Source organism: Rhodamnia argentea, chromosome 3, assembly GCF_020921035.1.
Source record: "Rhodamnia argentea isolate NSW1041297 chromosome 3, ASM2092103v1, whole genome shotgun sequence".
In the NCBI taxonomy this organism is placed as follows: domain Eukaryota; kingdom Viridiplantae; phylum Streptophyta; class Magnoliopsida; order Myrtales; family Myrtaceae; genus Rhodamnia; species Rhodamnia argentea.
This window is the reverse complement of record NC_063152.1, coordinates 14449287-14468433: the sequence shown is the minus strand read 5'-3', so window position 1 is coordinate 14468433 and position 19147 is coordinate 14449287. Positions and strand designations below refer to the sequence as shown.

The 19147-nt window shown below is 39.1% G+C and overlaps 3 protein-coding genes across 4 annotated transcripts in view; all 3 read left to right on the top strand.

The window, feature by feature from the left end:
* The window catches only part of LOC115757311, a 211644-nt gene extending 202141 nt beyond the window's left edge, over positions 1 to 9503 (top strand). The window contains exons 1-3 of one of the 2 annotated variants that reach the window (XM_030697491.2): positions 8366 to 8528; positions 8833 to 9275; positions 9388 to 9503. In XM_030697491.2, the coding sequence (XP_030553351.2) occupies positions 8447 to 8528; positions 8833 to 9275; positions 9388 to 9480 (618 nt within the window). In that variant the 5' untranslated portion in view covers positions 8366 to 8446 and the 3' untranslated portion in view covers positions 9481 to 9503. Of the gene's footprint in view, positions 1 to 8365; positions 8529 to 8832; positions 9276 to 9387 lie in introns of those variants that run through there. The other variant, XM_048276857.1, reaches the window with a different exon arrangement.
* The window catches only part of LOC125314483 (tRNA-specific adenosine deaminase TAD2-like), a 636221-nt gene that overhangs the window by 197498 nt on the left and 419576 nt on the right, over positions 1 to 19147 (top strand). The gene's annotated exons all lie outside the window — the stretch shown is intronic.
* The window catches only part of LOC115729247 (disease resistance protein RUN1-like), a 1053956-nt gene that overhangs the window by 727390 nt on the left and 307419 nt on the right, over positions 1 to 19147 (top strand). The window lies entirely within an intron of this gene.

Here is a 19147-nt window from a genome sequence, read left to right as displayed (position 1 = left end):
TTCACAAATATTCCACATTACTCCCATATCGGCGTTCCATGCCTCAAACCGTCATAAAAATATTTCACGTACTCCAGAGCCCGCGTTTAACACCTCAAGCTATAATATAAATATTCCACGTAGATCCAAAGCCCGCGTTTAATGCATCAGGCTATCATATAAAATTCCATATTGGTCCAAAGCCCGCGTTTAACGCATCGGGCTATATTATAAATGGACAGACCCGCGTACTAACGCCTCGGGCCATTATATAGTCCAGACTAGCGTAATAACGCCTCTGGTCACTATCCCGGGTTTAACGCCTCAGGATAATATAATAAGCACAACCCCGCGTTTAACGCCTCATGGTAAAATAATAATAACAAAGCCCGCGTCATATCGTCTTAGGCTAAAATATGGTCTTATAAAATACGAACCCCGCGTCACAACGCTTCAGGGCATAATTCCACATTTCCTCTCAAATAATCCTCATAAAGACCATATGACAATAATAATTCCTCGATCTCTCGTCCGATACCACACGATCTCTTAATTCCTTCCGATCGATCAATCTTCGCTACGTGATCATGCTAAATTTCCTGATTAGCAGATCGAGACCACACAATCTCACAAATTTTTCTCCAACAAAAGATCGGGACCATGTGACCTTTCTAATTTTCCTCCACTGCCCAATCGAGACCGCTCGATTTAAATATACTGAATAAATACTCGATCGGGACCACGTGATTCACTCACGTTGAATAAATAATAAATCGGGATCACCCGATTAGATCGCACTAAGCCAATGGCCAATCGGGCCACACGATTAATTTATACTACCACAAAAATTAATCTACGCCACACGATCAAAATTATACCAACGTAACAATTAATAACCACCGTACGATCAAAATTATACTAACGTACATTTAATACGTACCATAAAAATAGACTATAGTAACGTGGCAATTAATTTGGGCCCTACAATTAAAATATCCCTACGTGCAATAAATCTCCACCACTCGATCAATCTCCACTAAGCAGGAATTAATCTCGGCCGTCGGATCAATCTTCCTAAGCAAGATTCAATATAAGCCATTAGATTAAAGCATGAAAGGCAAGATTAAATCCTAGCCCTCCATTAACAATCATGCATATTCACTATTCATGCAAGAACACATTTTTTTTCTCTCTCCTCCCTTCATATTCGGCCAAGCCAATATCAAGCTCAAATCCGACAATTTTTTTCACCGAACTACTCAATCTAATGTCTATTAGCAACCTAGATACATAATCTAAGGTTAGAAACCAACTTACCACAATTCTAGCAAATTTTCCGATGAGAAGTCGAGAGAAGATTTTGATTCCAACCGGCGGCTCCGGCAACTCCCCTTGATCGGCTTCAACCCAAGTTATTCCGGCGGTTCAAGGCGGTTCACGGTGGAGAATTGAGCTCCGGCGGTTCAAGGCGACACCGGCGGTGGCTTGGAAATTTTTCAGTAATGGAGGATGAGGGAGAGGGAGATTTTCGGCCAAGGGGGTAGTGAGGTAGAGAGAGAAAGTTGTCTTGAATTAATGAAGAAGAAGGCCAAAAAAATAACTAATAAAGGTTAGGATAATTTTTGGGAGAGATATTTTGGGTCTTCAAAGTCAAGAAGGGCAAAAATGGAAATTCCCCCCACAAAGACTAGTCTAATTTCGGCCAAGGGGTGCTTTGACCGAAATACCCTTCAGTCCAAGTGAAAAATTGAGTATTCTCCAAGGGTAAATGAGTCTTTTCCCATTTCCAGTCCAAATTTATTTTTCTTGAACCCTTTGGGGCGAACCGCGAAGAAATTATACACTGGATGAGAAAACGTCCAAAATTTAATTATTGAAACCCCTGAAGGTCCGACGTCAAATTCTAAAGCTCGATTCGCGATCAATCTCGATCAATTGAAATTTCAGCGTATCTCAAACTAACGGACGGTTTTTAGGAGTTACGCGTATCGACCCGTGATTAATATCACGTTTAAGAATTTCTCGAGTCATGGCAACTTTGGTTGTGATTCAATTGTAAGGGTCAATCACTAGTCCCGATAGACACGACGTTAGAAAATAATTTAGGGACGTTCGGAACCCATACGAGGTCAAACGGAATCACCCGTGATCCAAGCGTAGGGTATTACCCAAATCGTTCCTTAATCATTCTAGGATCGGCCTATATTGGTTCAAAATATTCCCTTGACAATTTTCATGGCCAAAGAGTCAGTCCAAGATCAAGTTCTTAGATCCACGTACTTGATTTTCCTAGCTAGTCATTCCCATTTGGTTAGTGTACTCGAGAGGGATCAATTCCGAGTGAGATTAGACTAAAATACATCAATGAGACTTTTCATTTATTCAAGGCTTCAAAAACGAGTCGGAATACAGGATGTTACAATTGAGTTTGTTAAAGCTCAACATCGAATGGGACATAGCCTCGTTTGGTCATGAGCCCTTTACTCGCCCCAAATTGATAGGGTCGACATCGGCAAAGCTAAACTCGAAGGCTGAATAAGATCACTCAATGGGGGAGGAGGTGGCATCGCCATTGCTGTGATGGGAGCAGCGTTCGGGGAGGAGGGATGGAGATTCGGCGAGACATTCGGCATCGGACAACACCCCGTCAATGCCGTGGCACCTAATTGAAAGACCCCGGCGCACACGCATTTGGTTCACCGATTCTAACATTATCAAGAAAGAATCTCGTGCATCCTTTGTCATTGATTCCGATCATGTATTCTGGAACTTATGTTGGAATGAGAACCAATTTTTGGGTGTTCGACATGGTAAAAAAGCAAAGGCTTAGTTATTAAATAACGAGGCACGAGTATGGGTTCTAGGGTTTTCAAAAGCAACTTCTCGTTGACTTGCAATTTCCAGCAAGGGCAATCCCTTGAGAACAACAGCTAAGGATCTCAATTCATAGTTTTAACGTCTCTTCCCATTACCTCATTTGAATTTAATATTAAATGAGGATATTTAGGTTTCTTTTGTTTTACAAAAAATAACTTCCTCTTGGGTAAAGTAAGAACATCCCCCACATTTTCAAGAACAAGTATTCCAGATTTTTCAGCGTCCGATTCACAAAAAATAAACTTGTTAAGGAAATCATATTTGAGTAATAGAAAAATACATGCAAAAGCAGAGAAAATGATTCTTTTTTTTTCTTTCAAAGGAGAAATCATTTTCACTCCTCTTTCCTCCTTGTACTCCTTCACTTTCTTTGTCTTTGTAATTATTATTTTTTTCTTCTTCTTTTTTCCTTTTTGCTAGAACTCAAAAGGGTGTGTTTGTTTTGCTCTAAGGATATTTTTATAGACCACAGGGTCTTTTCTCTACGATCGGTTTTGCGGTGTTATCCATCGTCATCACTCTTTCGAGAAAATTCACCTCGAGAAATCTTATATAAATTTCAAAAGAAATTGTAATAATGATGCACTCATCTTATATATTATTCAACGCCCATTTCACGTTGCCGGAGGAAATTCATCTTGAGGAACATTTCTTGCCTGTAGTTATTAGGCATGAACCTCTTCTTCATGAGTTTCTTGAGTTTATCCCATGATTTGATTCGGCTTTTCTCATCATGAACCCTTTGGTTCTTCAAGTTTTCCCACCAAAGCGAAGCATATTTCTTCAATTTGAGAAACATCAACTTCGCTTCGCCTTTCGTCTTGAGTATGAGCGGAAGTCGATTACTCATTTGATATCATGAAACCAATTGATGAAGTCAATCCCTCAAATTTTGATGCTCCATTTTAATTTCATGATCATTCTCCTCACGTCCTCTTCTTATCCTCCGGGCTCGGTAATCCGAATCGGTGTCGTTGCTTCCAATGGAAATGGCATCATCTCTAGAACTGTGACGAGAGTCAAAATCATAACGTCAATGACGATCATTAGGGCGTCTTGTGGGTTGTCCTTGTCTCGTTGGACTTTCTAGGCGGTCAAAGACTCTCTCCAATACGTCAACTCCAAAGTCAAACCTCTTTGAGCTGGACCGTTCTTTTCTTTTTCTTGTTTTCTATAAAAGAATGAGATGAAATAGAATATTGACAATATAAGGAATCACTCTAAACGAGTTAAACCTTGAGCTCTGTTACCAATTTGATGCCGTTACGGGTGCGGGCGAGTGTGTTTCGAGATATTGTTGAAGGAAGTACGGTATATCAGAATGTAAGGAATGTATGTCAATAGATGAATGCAAATGCATGATAGATTACGATCACCTCATAGGCACAAAGGATGCACCACTAGTCAATAACAAAAATTGGGATCAACAAAGTTCACTATCAAGGCTTAAAGGACGAACCATCCGACAAGAATAAAGGAATTTAAGATAAGAGAAGCTTATTATCAAGGCCTAAAGGTTGAACCACCGATCGAGGATAAATGGCTTATTGGCTCACCACCAAAGAGAAATCCACTCTTCGAGGATAATAATAACAAATTAAATATGAGTTATCCACTCTTCGAAGATATTTGCTTATACAAAGACAAATCTTGTATGTTCCCATTCATGAAAATCGTACGTCTTTTACAATAAGATTACACATTTATTTATAAAGATATCTCCGAACAGAGCAAAAGACTCTTGGGGAATCCACCTAATTATGACTCTTAAAAGTAACACCACAATAAAGACTCGTAAAAAGCTATGAATTAAATGATTTAATGCATGAGGCTAATTATTAGATGCATGGAACTTGATGAGGCCCTTTAAATTCGTGCACTAGCCCGAGTAGCCCAAAAGATGCAGTAAAAGGTCATCAAACGACGGTAGAAATCATCCAGAACAGCTTCCAGTCATTATGTAGTTGATTGGGAGTCTCGAAATAGACAACAAGTCTTGTAAATCAACGACTATGTCGCATAATCAGCAAGCTTTATCCTTGAACCCTTATAATTAAATTGCAGCAGAAATTAGCTTTTGCTAACATAAACCATGAATTGGTTGGTTCAATCGGATGAAATACGAGTTGAGCTAGAGGAAGGATCGATTAAGCGCAATGCTCCCGCATCAGCAAAAGGAGATGGCGCCTTCATTTGCGTCTTCAAAGTCACGGGGAAGAGGGTTCGTTTTATTCTCACGATTTCTTTCTAATTTTAATCCTACAAATCAAATATCTATTTGGATGATATTTATTTGAATCCATGTCATATCTGGATGTCAAAAAATATTGGATGTTTTTTAAATTCCCATTCTATCCTTATCCTCTCCGACATTATCCTAACCAGCAAAAATGTCTGGACAACCAAACACGACCTTAAATATTAAACCACGCATTCATTTAACAGCTTAAGCTTTTCAAATAGTTAGATTGGTCCACAAAATCTAAACATGATATCAGAGCAAGAAGTCCTAAATTCAAATATTTTCAGGCCCCATTTGCCTGTCCTATTAAGTATGTCCACACTTAATACTAGTCAAAAGATCTAACTAAACATGAGAGGGAATGATAAAATACTTAAAAATTAAATCACTTAAACCTTAAGAGGTTTGAGGGTTGGCATGGGATCTGGTTCTATTTGTACCACACGGGAGGTCTGCGCCATTGGACGTGGGCGGGCAAAGCCACTTGGAATTTTTCTGTTCTCTGCGCTTTAGTATGATAGATCGCATTGCATGATATCTTTCTTTAGACAACATACCCTAAGGACAGTAAGTTCTCATAGAAAAATTCTTTCTTTTCCAATTACTGTGTCTTGAGATGACGGGACGAGTATAAGTCCTCAAAGTAATTTCGTTAATCCTCCTTCAAATTGCTTCCATTAAGCACTCATTCTAATTAGGATTTGTGTAATTACCTCGTTCTTATAAACTTTTCAGGCTACTGCTGTCCGCAAGGCTTCATCCCTTGCTTCTCAATATGGTGCGCCGCTCGTAGCCGATGGTGGCATTTCAAACTCTGGGCACATTGTCACGGCTTTGTCCCTTGGGAAGCTGCGATGAAATTAAGCTTCCGAGCTGGAAGTATAGAGGCTCCCGGTGCTTTATGTGGTTCGGGTAATTTGTAGTTAGTGTTATTTATGGGTAACTTCTCTGCTCTCAATAAGGTGAAAATGATCTCTCTTTCCTTTATATTATATCTCTTTTGTTGTTGACATGTAGAGTGTTCGGATGGAGAACTCTGAACTTCCTGCCCAAGTGTTTTCGAGTCTTACATCTTTCTTTTACGGACCATGTTTTTTTACAAGGGGTTCTGAATCACTTTTGGTCAATTGAGCATTCTTCTTCAAATGCTCTCCAGATAACATTTTTTTTTAATCACTTTCCTACATATATATATTCTGTTTGTGGAAGTGTCAAAATGAAGCTTTCACTTTTCCATCCTCTAGCATTTGAAGAAATAAATGCGAGAACCGAGATAGTAAATTTTTATTAAAACTAGATTTTTGGCTAAGGTGTTTATTATACATGATATTTCTTTAGCAGTAATTTCATTGAATCTTCTAGAAGTACTTTATGGGCAAGCTGAGAATTATACTCGTTTTCCAAGAACACTTCCAAACAAATATGTAATATGTCATTTGACGGGAAAATTATCAAAAAAGTCGTAAACTTATTGCGATTGTACAAATTCAGTTCTAAACTTTTTTTTTTTTACCAATTCAGTTTTAAACCTTTTGCAATTATATCAATTCAGTCCATCCAATCAATTTTGGCATGCCGCCATCGACATGGAAGCCGGCCGGTGCCGGCCGTCCGGCGACATGATAGTTTAACGATTTTTTTTTGAATTTTTTATTTTACTTTTATTTTTTTTCTTCCATCTTCTTCTTCCTCTAGCCAAAGGTGATGCTAGCGACCAGGCAAAGCTCGCGGCTCGCCTCGTCGTGGCTGCGCGAGGCCAAGCCTCGTGGCCTTGCCGGCCCAGATCCGGCGAGGTCTCGGCCGGCCTCGCCCATCGACGGCGAATTCTTGAAATATTAATGAAGAAAATATCATAGATGCTTTGAAATATTATATTGTGTGTTACAAATGTTTTTTGCAAATAAAAATGTGATTAGTAAACCTTATTTGGCATCATCATCCTGAAGAATTCTTAAACCGGTAATGATCGTTGGAATAATTTCGACATTGTTGGAATTCTGTTGGAATCTAAGACGCTTCCAAATATAAATGAACAGTGAGAGGAACCTCCTTTATGCCCTTACTTTCATATATGAGATTAGACAAGGTCAATGGACCTGTTTGATTAATTACCGGAGCTTCACTGTTTAGTATTCATGTCATGTGTCTCTTGCTGGATTTACCACTTGGAAGATAGCTCTTAACATCCCAATATCCGTAGTGGAAGCTTTTGTGGAATGAGCAACCGTTTGGTCGGTTTGAAGCCTCTCACGGGTTCCTTAGAGGCTTATGATTGTGCAGTTTCCTCGTGCTCTTGTTTCATTTACAGGTAAACACAGACCGTCCCGAGATTCTCTTCCTGTCGGATGGTGATCTTGCGAGTTTTTTTTTTTTTTTTCGGAATCTTGCGAGGTTAAGCAACGTCAAATTGAAGGAGGCGGCGATTGAATGAGCCATCCATTGTCACCGGAGCTCTGTTTGCATCCGTTGGAACTTATCTCGAGCTTGTTTTTGCGCCCTCGCTTATCTTATGGTAACATGGGGAATTATATCGAAGCTATTTGTAGGCTTAGGCGGGGATTCAAGCCTGGCAACATTGTTGCCGTTCATTGTGTGCACAAATTTAAAGATTTTGCTTTTTTTTTTTTTTGTCCTATCTTTAATTCTCATCGTTCTAACTTTTGCTCTGCCTCTTTGTAGGGCATGGGAATCAAACCCCACACCTATGATGGCTAATATAAAATGGCTCGGCTAGGAATACTTTACTCTTGATATGTTTTTTTTAATATGAAAACCTCGAAAAGTCGCTTTTAATGTAGATGATTAATAATAGTAACAAAATGAAAGTTTCAAGTAGTTGATAGTATAATGAAAATGCATACTCCTCCAAAGTTTAAGCGAGAATATTTTTCATGTAAATGGTCCTATCAAGAAACAACGTTACCCAGCGTAACAAGTCAATCAAAATTAGTATTTTTAAAATTTAAGTGCCACATAAGACGAGAGGCAAGACGTCGGTTATGCTATTGGTTAATTATATCACATCGCTAGTGTAACGGACGCCTAAGACAATTTGGAAGTTTAGTGTGTTTTGTGGGTAATTTTCACTCTTTTTTTTTTTTTTCAAGGGGCAACCAAGCCGACGCATCACTATGTGGAGAGATCGGATGCTTTTCGGGAGGAGAGGAGGGAAAGACTTTTGAAATTCACACACGAACGCACGCATGACAGGCTGAGCAGGTTCCACTCCGACTGTCTCGTCTCCACCTGCCTTTCCAACTACTTCCAGGAGAACTTCTCTGTTTCTCACACACAGGCATACAGAGGGGGAGAGAGAGAGTCGGGTGTGAGATTTGAGTGAGGGCTATCATGGCTTCAGCTGCAAAAAGGAGAAAAGCCGCTAGGAAGAAGAAGAAGGAACTGGAGAGCCAAATCGCCAGCAACCTTCCCGGTGATCTCTCTCGCTCAATCATCAATTGCATTGTTCACCTCTCACCTCCTCTTCTCTGTCAATTTCGCTTGTTGGGTATATGTCAATGTCGTTTGGTTCGCTAGGTGTTTGTTCATTTGGCTGCGTGTGGGCTGATCTGATGGATTATCTTTGAAAAATTCCCAATCTTGATTTAGCTCGTAGCCCTTTAAACCTGTATGCTGATTTTGTTTGTTTGTTGTCTTTCGTTTTTGTTTTGTGGTTGGATGGTCGGTGAATTCTTTCATTAATTCGTTTCCTTTTCTTTGGGTACTTTCTGAATTAGAAAATGGTGATCTGATAAGCGAAAATGAGAAGGATAGTGATGGCGGTGTCCAGAATAATTCCCCAACATCTGAGGACCACCCTCGCTCATTCGATGAGGACAAGGAGGACTTGAATGGTGGAGAATCGCTGTCTCCTCCGTTCGCATCTATGAACAAGCCTCTAGAGTCAAATGCGGTTGTGCAGATTGTTGAGGAAGTGGAAGCCGGAGATAATTCACAGATCGAGTGGAGGGATGTCGAGGAAGCTGTTGGCGACGAAACTGATGGCCAAGGAAGTGAGTTGAAGTCTAGCGGTGTTCTTACAATTAAGGTTGTCAAGAAAGAGGAAACCCAGGGAGAGCTGGAGAGCGCAGGTATCTCCCTTGAGAGGCTTGAGTCCACAAAGGAGTCGTGCAATGGAGAGAGTGAGAGCTTGCACATGGCGAGTTCAGCAGAGAAGCCGGTACGTCACTTGTTTTCGATCAATTGTTGCGTACAATTCTATGGCCCTTTTCAAAATTTATGCATCAGAAATGGAATTCGCTTAATAAAATTGTTGCGCTATTGCTCCGCAGCCTGAGTGTCCGATGACTCCAAGAGCGGCGAGAAGGACTTCATGGATGAATTGCTGTGGATTGCTTGAAGTCATAACTGGGTCCAGGACATAATTTTCGGGTTTTGGTTTTACATTTTTATCAAGGAGTAACTCTACTCTTTCAGGTCCCGTTGTCACCTTTGAGGCTACGCTAGTGCTGAAGAACTGGAACCATCCTCTAAACTCAGCTGTTCCTTCTCGGATACTTCTTCATCTTTCCTGTTTAAATGGACTCGTTACTTAGCTTGGTCGACATTTCATGAACTATTAGAACCCTTCTCGCGCTTTCACGGTTCTCAAGTCTCCAAAATCATTCTTGTTGCCGAGATGCTTCTAGACTGCAAAGTTTACCAAATCCAACCTGCAAGCACTTGGGGTACGTTGTATGCGCGGCTGAGGAGTTCCTCTCAAATCCCTTCTCTTGCTTGAAGACACCGGTCACAGAAAATGACGCTGCAATCCTCGAACCGAGAAGTTAGCAGCAGCGATTCACTTTGCCTTAGGATCAAATCTTTGCTTAGTTGCTCCAGATTATTCACTCTGGCAGATGCACTTTCCCCGAATCGTGTTTTGATTCGTGCAGATTACCTTGTTCCCCATTCCTTCTAACAACAGAATGTATGTTGGCCAATGTGAATGACAGACTCGTTGAGAAAAACCCGCCTCTGCTTCTCTTGATTCTGATCAACAAATCTTTGGGAGCTTGCTGTGAGCTTGAACTCTAAAGCTTGACCCCTTCTAATTGTCCTTTGGATACAGAGAGAACTGGGAATCTGTATCTGTTCTAGTCGAAAGACAGCGAGCTCAACAAAGAATTGCCAGTTTGCCGGTTTGATGATTTTGATCCCTCATGTTGGAAGTGTAGAGTACACAAGTAGTCCAAAATTAGACAACGGTGTGTTATCTTTTTGCCCGATTTGAATGTTTGCGCTTTTTCGCTCAATATGATATTTCGAAATTCATCAAATAATGCGACTGATTGTAATTAACGGCTAGCATAAATAAGGAAACAGGATAGAAGGGTACCTAAAAAGTGTCAAATTCAAAGGTTGTGACTTGCCAATTGTGAGAAATTACCATTGTGCCGTATGCTCAAAATGACGGTGCTTGCTTTAAGAATGTGCTTTTTGCTCGGTGATTTCACTTTTCACTTTACTTCTTGAAGTTTCCATTATTAACTTCAACGATTTCTTCCCGATCTCAACTACTTTTTTTTGTATTCGACCATAAAAAAAACTACATTTTTGTAGCTCGATCGCCTAAGAAAATTTATAGAAAAATCGAGATATCTTATAGAGAAGGAAGGTTCGATAGGGGATGTAATAGATAAAAATAATTACCTTGATGGTAAAAGATTATTGAAGAGTATGTCTGTAGCCTCCAATATTTTTTACCATCAAAACCCCCAACACTTCCACTAGCGTGATAAAAATACGTTATGGTTATTACAAGAAATTATGAAGTTGCTTTAAATTTCATTTTCCTCATATCCCACCGTGACCAAAAAAATTGTATGGATGGTATAATAAATTCAATTTAAGATTTTTGGTGATACAATAAAAGATTTATTTTTGGATGAAACCCTCGTATAACCTAGAGATGCGTCTTCATGTATGTAGAAAATCTGCGGGAATAAATTGACCATACCCATTGTGAAGAATTTAGTTCTTATGAATAAATGTTCAAGATCCAGGTAAGCTTACAAAGTTCATCATAATCAAATGCTTTTTGGGTCGTCTCAGTCTTTGCAATTGAACTTTATTCCCAAAATATCTTGAAACTTTTTATTTGACCATACGAGATAATTCTATAGATAAGTGAAGAAATTGCAAAAAAGTGAAATAAGAAATGTGTAAAACGGGAAAATATATGTTTTAGGTCGGTCGCAGCACCAAAACCGTAGCAAAAGAGTTGACCTGAAAATTTAGGCATCTCTCTCTCTCTCTCTACGTCTTTGGTTTGAAGGGTATGCCTGCTTCCTTGAAACTCTAGGGCCTGTCTTTTACGGTGACTCCCTCGCTTCCGACTCTCTGTGATGTGCCATTACTCTGCTTCACAGAATTGAGCGCTACAGGTTCATAGAATGATTTTTCCTGCGCTTATCTTCCCCTTTTTCCAAATGATAGACTGATAGAGAAATCGACTCTGATTCTTTGATTTTGATTTTGGGATGTTAGGGTTATTTTGAATTGTTTTGTGGGATTGATTCGATGGAGATGGCTAGAATTTGGAGGTTTATGTACTTGTAGTGGTTGCTATGATTAGCCCGCCAGGTGTTCGTTAAAATTCCCAAGAGAAAATTGAATTGAATATCTCACTGGATAAGCATCCTTTTGCGAATGTATACTAGAGATGACAACAGTATATTAGAGATGATGTACAGAGCACCTTAAACGAGCACATTATTACTGATTCTATAGCTGTACTGGTGTTGCATAGTGTCATGCTGTTAGTTCCTGGTCTGAACTCAATTTGCGAGAGATCTTGTCAGGCTGTGGACGTCCGAGTCCATGATCAAATTTTTTATTGGTGTGTGATGACATAGTGCTAGGTTGGTGCGTCAAACTATACTCTGTGTCAGGCTGTGAATCACATCAAAGCACAATTTTCCCATTTGAACAGTTTGTGCTAGTTTTGTCTGGAGAACTCTGTGGTCTCCTAGTGCGTATGCTAAAAAAAAAAAAAAAAAAAAATCCCTTTTTTTTGCACCTTTATTAGGAAAATTTTCCTTCACCAACTTATTTAAAAAAAAAAAAAAAAAAATTTTTCCAAATAATGGAGCATACAAATCCTAGAACTAATTTTGTATTTCTTTCTTCTATTTATTCTTTTTTTTTGTTTCTAATTCTCTCTCCGCCTTCTTTCTTTGATTTTCCCGTTCTAAGCTCCTTCCCTTTTCCTCCACCGTAGGCAAACTTCGAACTCCATCGACGCCACTTTCAATACCACGGCTGCTCATCTTTCATCCGACACCAGCGAGCTTTAACCAATGGAAGATAGGCACCTGCCAACGGAGGCAACGAACAGAAGAAGTTCTTCCTAAAAGAGCCTAGCGAACCGAAGGGGACGGAGACCGGCGAGTGGAGGCGACGGGCTACCACCGCCAGCCGACGCCATGGAAACTGATAACGCGGCTCCGGGTGAACGATTCTCTCCTGAGGTTCTGGGCTTCATGCAGCTTGCTATAGATCAGGTAATGGCTGGCACAACCGAATTGTGATAAGTTGATGTAATACTTGAGCTGAAGTTTGAATCCGATTCGTTTGGTGCTATAATTGCGCGGGAACTTGAAGAATGTGTAGTTGAATTTGTTCAGGAGACGTCGAACAAGTGTTTCTTTGTAAGTGTTGTCTGTGGATGCTTGGTAGTGCATCCAGTGGTAGCCGACATTACTCGCTGCAAAATCAGCAACAATCCTTAGAAGGTATAGGTTTTCTTTCACTCTTTTCACAGGTGGCAATTTATTGAAAGAAGTAGGTGAAGTCTAGGTTTAAAGGAAAAACAAGCAAGGCAGAGTGCAACAAGAGGAAGTTGGGTGTACATGGAGTGGCTCAGTCCCCTTTTCAGGCAAAAGATAGAGCCAATCCAGGTGCTGTAGGTTGAGAGGGAGGGAGAGATGGATTTGGGTGCTTTTGACGTGACTAGGAAATGTGGATGTATAGTTTGTGCCTATCATAAAGATGTGCTGCGGGTGATAGGTTTGCTAGAGGCTTCATCCCTGGGATAGGATTCTGTGTTAGGTTTCATGAGGCGCTTGAAGAGTCAAAAGCATAGGGGGATGAAGAGGATGCAATGAGATGGCAAGCCACCAGGAAAGGATGCTTGACGGTTGATTCCTTTAACCACCTTTTGACTTTGGCACCTAGGAAGAATTTAAAACCAAATTTACTTGGAGCGTGAGAATAATGTGAGCATCGGTTGTGCCCATGGATAACTGGTTAGGTGGTTATTTTCTTTCGCCCAGTGGGCTGTGGATGTGGAAAAAGAAAAAATAACGAAAAACACAGAGTTCACATAAGTTATTCAGTAGAATAGAGACAAAATCACAATAAACTGATTGGCAATTCTGATTTCTGAGGGCTTCACAACAGTTTTAGGGATCTCTCTTTATCCTTATGTTCCATAACATTGGTAAAGGAAAATGACCCAGAAACTAAAACTAAAACTCCAGGAAGCTTCTTGACTGTTTGAGTGAGACCTCATTAATAAAAGAAAAGGTTCTGAGGTACCCATGATAGGACACACTAGGAATGAACAACATGTAGTTTCTCAACTTAGTTCTTGTTTTTTCTGTACTGTTGTTACAGCCATATCATTATAATCATTAGGTGGGATTTGCATCTGTATTACAGGACAAGTATGTGGTGATATTCGTTGCTTGGAAGTTAGTGACCAGCATATTATACTAGACCTGCGAGATCTTGCTCATATAACTGTGAGACATGCATTTGTTCAATTAGTAGCTGCATATTGTTGCTGAAATATTTCTACTGCTGGCAACGTGATGCGGATTTCCTCTTGAATATGCTTTGATGTTTCTCCGGTCCGTGTCCCCGTGCATGCATGAGAGAATTTCTGACTCTTATTCTCGTATTTTTTTCCCATAACAAGTGACAAGACCTATTTTTTCACTTATATAAGGCAAAGCTTGCGTTGGACAGCCTTGAAGTTCCAGTTGGGTAAGATACTGGTTTTCAGTAACCAGGTGCATTCTGTATATATTACTTTATTTTCTAATTAAGATGATTAGTACTTCAGTCTTAATTAGTGAATCATTTCAGATTGGTCTTTTTGACTGAACAGCTGTGTGATTGTTGAGGATGGGAACGTTATTGCGGCAGGAAGAAACCGGACTAACGAGACGCGGAATGTATGTTTATCATCGCTTCTCCACCCCCTTCTATAGATTCTGGCAAACAGCACTTTGTTTTCTTTGGAATTGATACCCTCTACTTATCCACTCGTAGTTCATTGTTGATCATTTTGTGTTTCTCCCTTAATTTGTATTTAATAGATATTAAAATAATATATTCTGTTAATAAGTTGAATTTGCCATTCATTATTAGGCTGTAAGGGGTTCTGTTCCAATTTTTCTCCATAAAATATGGCTACGGCTAACAATAACAATAATCTTGCTTTATTATGTACAGTGTTTTATGTTTTTCATTTGCCATTGTGCCATGTCTGGAACCATATTACGGTTTTTAATTCCGTTTATGAAGTTCCTAACATTGTTCTCTTAGGTTGTATGTAGGTAGACTTTTGGTACACTTGTGGTCTAAAAATGCATTGCGACCATTTTATTGCCTTTTAAGATGTAAGAACCTGCTCCTTGGGCCCAGTTCTTCATATAATGGCCATTTACGCAACTAGTTTAAGCCTGGTTTCTAATAGAGACTATCTCTTATATGAGGGTCTATCTGTAATCATTTATAGTCATGAGGTGACGATACATTACTATAGATGATTTTCTGGATTGTGATGATAGTTGATGTGAAAAATATTTGGCCCTTTTAGTATCTTGTGGAGCTTAATAGAAAAACCAAAGGCACCTCGCTACAGGGGTGTATTTAGAAATACTGTTAGAAAAGGCGGAGGTGGCTAATATAAGAAGCCTCTTTTTCCATGTGAGATTCTCAGCAACTTCAAACGAGCAAAACTTGTTGACTTAATGTAGTACCTGCCTTGTTCGATCTTATATACACTCTTAATCAGTTAACTTGAAGCTAAAAACATTTCTCATGAAATGCTTTTCCAAAATTTATGTTGAAACTGCACTAGGAGCAACTGCCTCTCTGACAAAGCTCCTAAGTTTGATATGCTTGCTTTGTTTTTCTCCTTGCACTTTCATAGGCAACGAGACATGCAGAGATGGAAACTCTTGATGTTCTTCTTGTACAGTGGCAGAGGAGTGGATTTTTGGCTGCAGAAGTTGCACAGAAGTTTTCTGTGTGCTCCTTTTATGTGACATGTGAACCATGCATAATGTGTGCAGCGCCATTGTCAATCATCGGTATATCAGTTAGTCATACTGAAATAAAACTGAACTCTGCTAGAATTTGTTTAATTATAAATGATTGGATGACTCCTACCCTTTTTAGGTGTAAAGGAAGTATACTATGGCTGTGCAAATGATAAATTTGGAGGCTGTGGCTCAATACTGTCGTTGAATTCAAGTAGCTCTGAGGCATGCATTAGGTCAGTTTCTGAACTTGCTTTTGCTGCTCATTTTGTACATAGTTTTACTTTGAAATTGTGACATATGAATATTGACAACTAAAGATTACTGGAGGTTTATGATTCCTTATGTTGATAGCTGATGGATGTGGGTTCATACTGATTCTGTATGTTATTGCATGTCGAATATTGTACCACATAACCATGAAAATAAATGGAGGTTTATGGCACTAATTTTCCATCTTTTCTTCCCTTCCCTTTGTCTAAGTGGAAGTGGTGTTTCTGGAAGCATCAACAAGTCAAGTTTGTATTCATTCTTTCTTTTCCCGCTGTCTCCTTTTTCTTAAATTCATTGCGACTTGTTAGACATTTCCATATTCTTTATTTGCCCTCAAAAGTTTACAGTTCTGGGAAGTGCTACAAGTTAAGCTAACATTAGTTTCTGTTTTCCTTTCCCCTCTGCCCCCTGTTTCTTCATCTCTTCTTTCTGACGTTTTTCACTGCAGTGAGATTCTTTGATGTCTTTAATGTGTTTAAATTGAGAAATATAGTATCTTCAAAGAAGCATGAAATTTTAACTGCGAGGAAATTTTAGCGTCCTGATAAGCCATGGGCAATGTACTTGATAAAGAAATCTCTTTTCTCCTTTAATAGTTGCAATTGTCTCTTCTTGCACACATGAGAGCATGTGCCTGCTAAATTGTGGTGTGTGGCTTGTGTTTCCAGTATGATTTTTCATCTGTCTGACGTTTTTATGAGCTAACATTTCATGTTTCCTAAGCTTGTCCAGAACTCATTAATTTTTTACTCCCTACTTTTTTGGCATAAAAGTTAAAACGTAGCGAGACAGGATCTGTTTCGTTGTGATTGAAGGCATACATGAAGTTGTTATTCTAGATTACGGACATTGTTTTTCTGTTCAAAGTGTTAGTTTTGAAAGAACAAGCTCAAGCATTGGGGGATAAAGCAAGAGATGCACAAAGGATGCATCTAAATGGAAAGTTAAGGGGAAAGAAAAACTGTGAAATCTATACTTTTAGGGCTTGAAATTTACGGTTATGTTGCGATTAATAATCTGACTATGAGTGAAAAGCATTCTGTGATGTATCTGCCTGATTTATTAGTGTCAAAAACATTTTTCTTGTTACTCTTGCAGTGGGAATTCGGATCAAAGAGTTTCAAGTTGTTATTCTAGATTACAGACATTGTTTTTCTGTTCAAAGTGTTAGTTTTGAAAGAACAAGCTCAAGTATTGGGGGATGAAGCAAGAGATGTACAAAGGATGCATCTAAATGGAAAGTTAAGGGGAAAGAAAAACTGTGAAATCTATACTTTTAGAACTTGAAATTTACAGTTATGTTGCGATTAATAATCTGAGTATGAGTCAAAAGCATTCTGTGATGTATCTGCCTGATTTATTAGTGTCAACAACATTTTTCTTGTTACTCTTGCAGTGGGAATTCTGGATTAAAGGGTTTCAAGTTGTTATTCTAGATTACGGAGGTTGTTTTTCTGTTCAAAGTGTTAGTTTTGAAAGAACAAGCTCAAGTATTGGGGGATGAAGCAAGAGATGTACAAAGGATGCATCTAAATGGAAAGTTAAGGGGCAAGAAAAACTGTGAAATCTATAATTTTAGAGCTTGAAATTTACAGTTATGTTGCAATTAATAATCTGATTATGAGTCAAAAGCATTCTGTGATGTATGTGCCTGATTTATTAGTGTCAACAACATTTTTCTTGTTACTTTTGCAGTGGGAATTCTGGATCAAAGGGTTTCAAATGCTGTGGAGGCATAATGGCATCAAAAGCCATTTCTCTTCTGCGAGATTTTTATGAACGAGGAAACCCTAATGGTATGAATAGCAATCAACCATTTAAACAGTTTGTTCGAAAGAATGTTATTATACCGCAGTTTGCACCTGTTCTTTTTAATGGACCCATAGGTAAATATACATTTTAAGAGGCCTTTGTGACTAATCCCTCCCCCACTTTTCTTTTCAAGAATCCATGCACAGACAGTAGAGCAAGGAACCAGAGTTTTCTCTATCAATCAATGAAGTTGAGCATTGTGCCTGCTGGCAATATTTCCCTGAAGGATCCTTCCCAAAATATTTATCTTTTAAAGCCTAATACGACAGTCTTCCTAGCACTGATCCCCTTCCATATTGATTGAGAAGAATTCAGGAAGCCTCTTTTTATTTCTACTTTTCAAGCAATTCTCAAAACCAGCTAGAGAAAGAACTCTAGCTGGGGCTTTGGTTTGCATATCTTGCTGAACAACTCCTCTCCCGCACTCCCCCCCTCTCCTTCTCTCTCTACCCCCCTTCTCTCTTCTCTTCCATATGTAGATCCATATGTAAATTGTTTACTGCAGTGAAGATATGTTGTTGTATCCTTGATCAGGAGAATTATCTGCACGTCCTAGGTAAATAATGCTGGCCCAAGAGATGTTTTGTAATGACTAAGGGTTGGTGAAATTACAAGCATAGAACTAGTGGGTCATTGATTGAATAAGAACCCATTCAGAAGTTTTCTCCATCAAGCATGAGGTGCTCAAGAGTGTTCATCTTGAGATGGTGCATACACTTATCCAGACTGACACTAAGTATAGTTGCTTGAGTGGAGTGGTATTCAGCCTTATAATGGGTTGCTATGAATAGGTGTAGAATTGGCCCAGTAAACAAAAGGTAGAGCTTCAGATGTCCAGTCTTTTATTTTATTTTATTTTAATTTTTTTTAAAAAAAATTTGGGCTAATTGTCAGATGCCCTGCTATCATGTGTGGCTTCCCTCTAGACTTGGTATGCCTAGCCAGATTGCCATTTGAAAAATGGGATGTCATGTTCTTGGTTAAGGAAAAAGACAGAGCGCAGTATCTTAATAGTTGATAATCGATTGGTTAGACTCGTTAGAGAGAAATATCTTCTTCCTTGGTCCCTATCGTGAATTACTAAGCATATATGTTTCTTGGTCCAAGATGTGCTTTCAGTTGCAAATATTTCAAGATACTGATCGGACCATAACCTTTTTGTGCCTTTGAGATGATTAGTACGCTTTAGAAACTCATTACATACAGAAAAGATGGCCTTAAATGATTTTTCTTTTCAATGATAAAATCGAGTAGGTTCATGCTTTTTCTTTGTTTTGTTGAGCGTTGTTAGATGAAATATCATTTCTCTTCTCCTTTTCCGTTCATTTTGTATTTATGACATCTTGGAATCTATGATTTGTTCATACATATGTATGCTGAATGCTAATACTTAATTTTCAGCTCCAAAGCCTCACAGGTCACGGGTCACTCAGGCTTAAAAGTAGCTTTACGTGCATTGATTCTTCCTGTTGAATCTTCTCATGCCTTTGCACAACTAGGTAAGACCTTTGGACTTATAATTCCTTGCTTTTCTGAACATCATGTACAATCGTGCAGAGATGGAAGTGATTATTGGTTACTGGTGGATAATACAAGTGGGCTGCATGGTGTGACCTTCCTGTGTTATAGTAAGACTGCTGTTTGTGTATGATCTCAGAAACAGTTATGGGTAATTATGTTTCGTCTCAACATC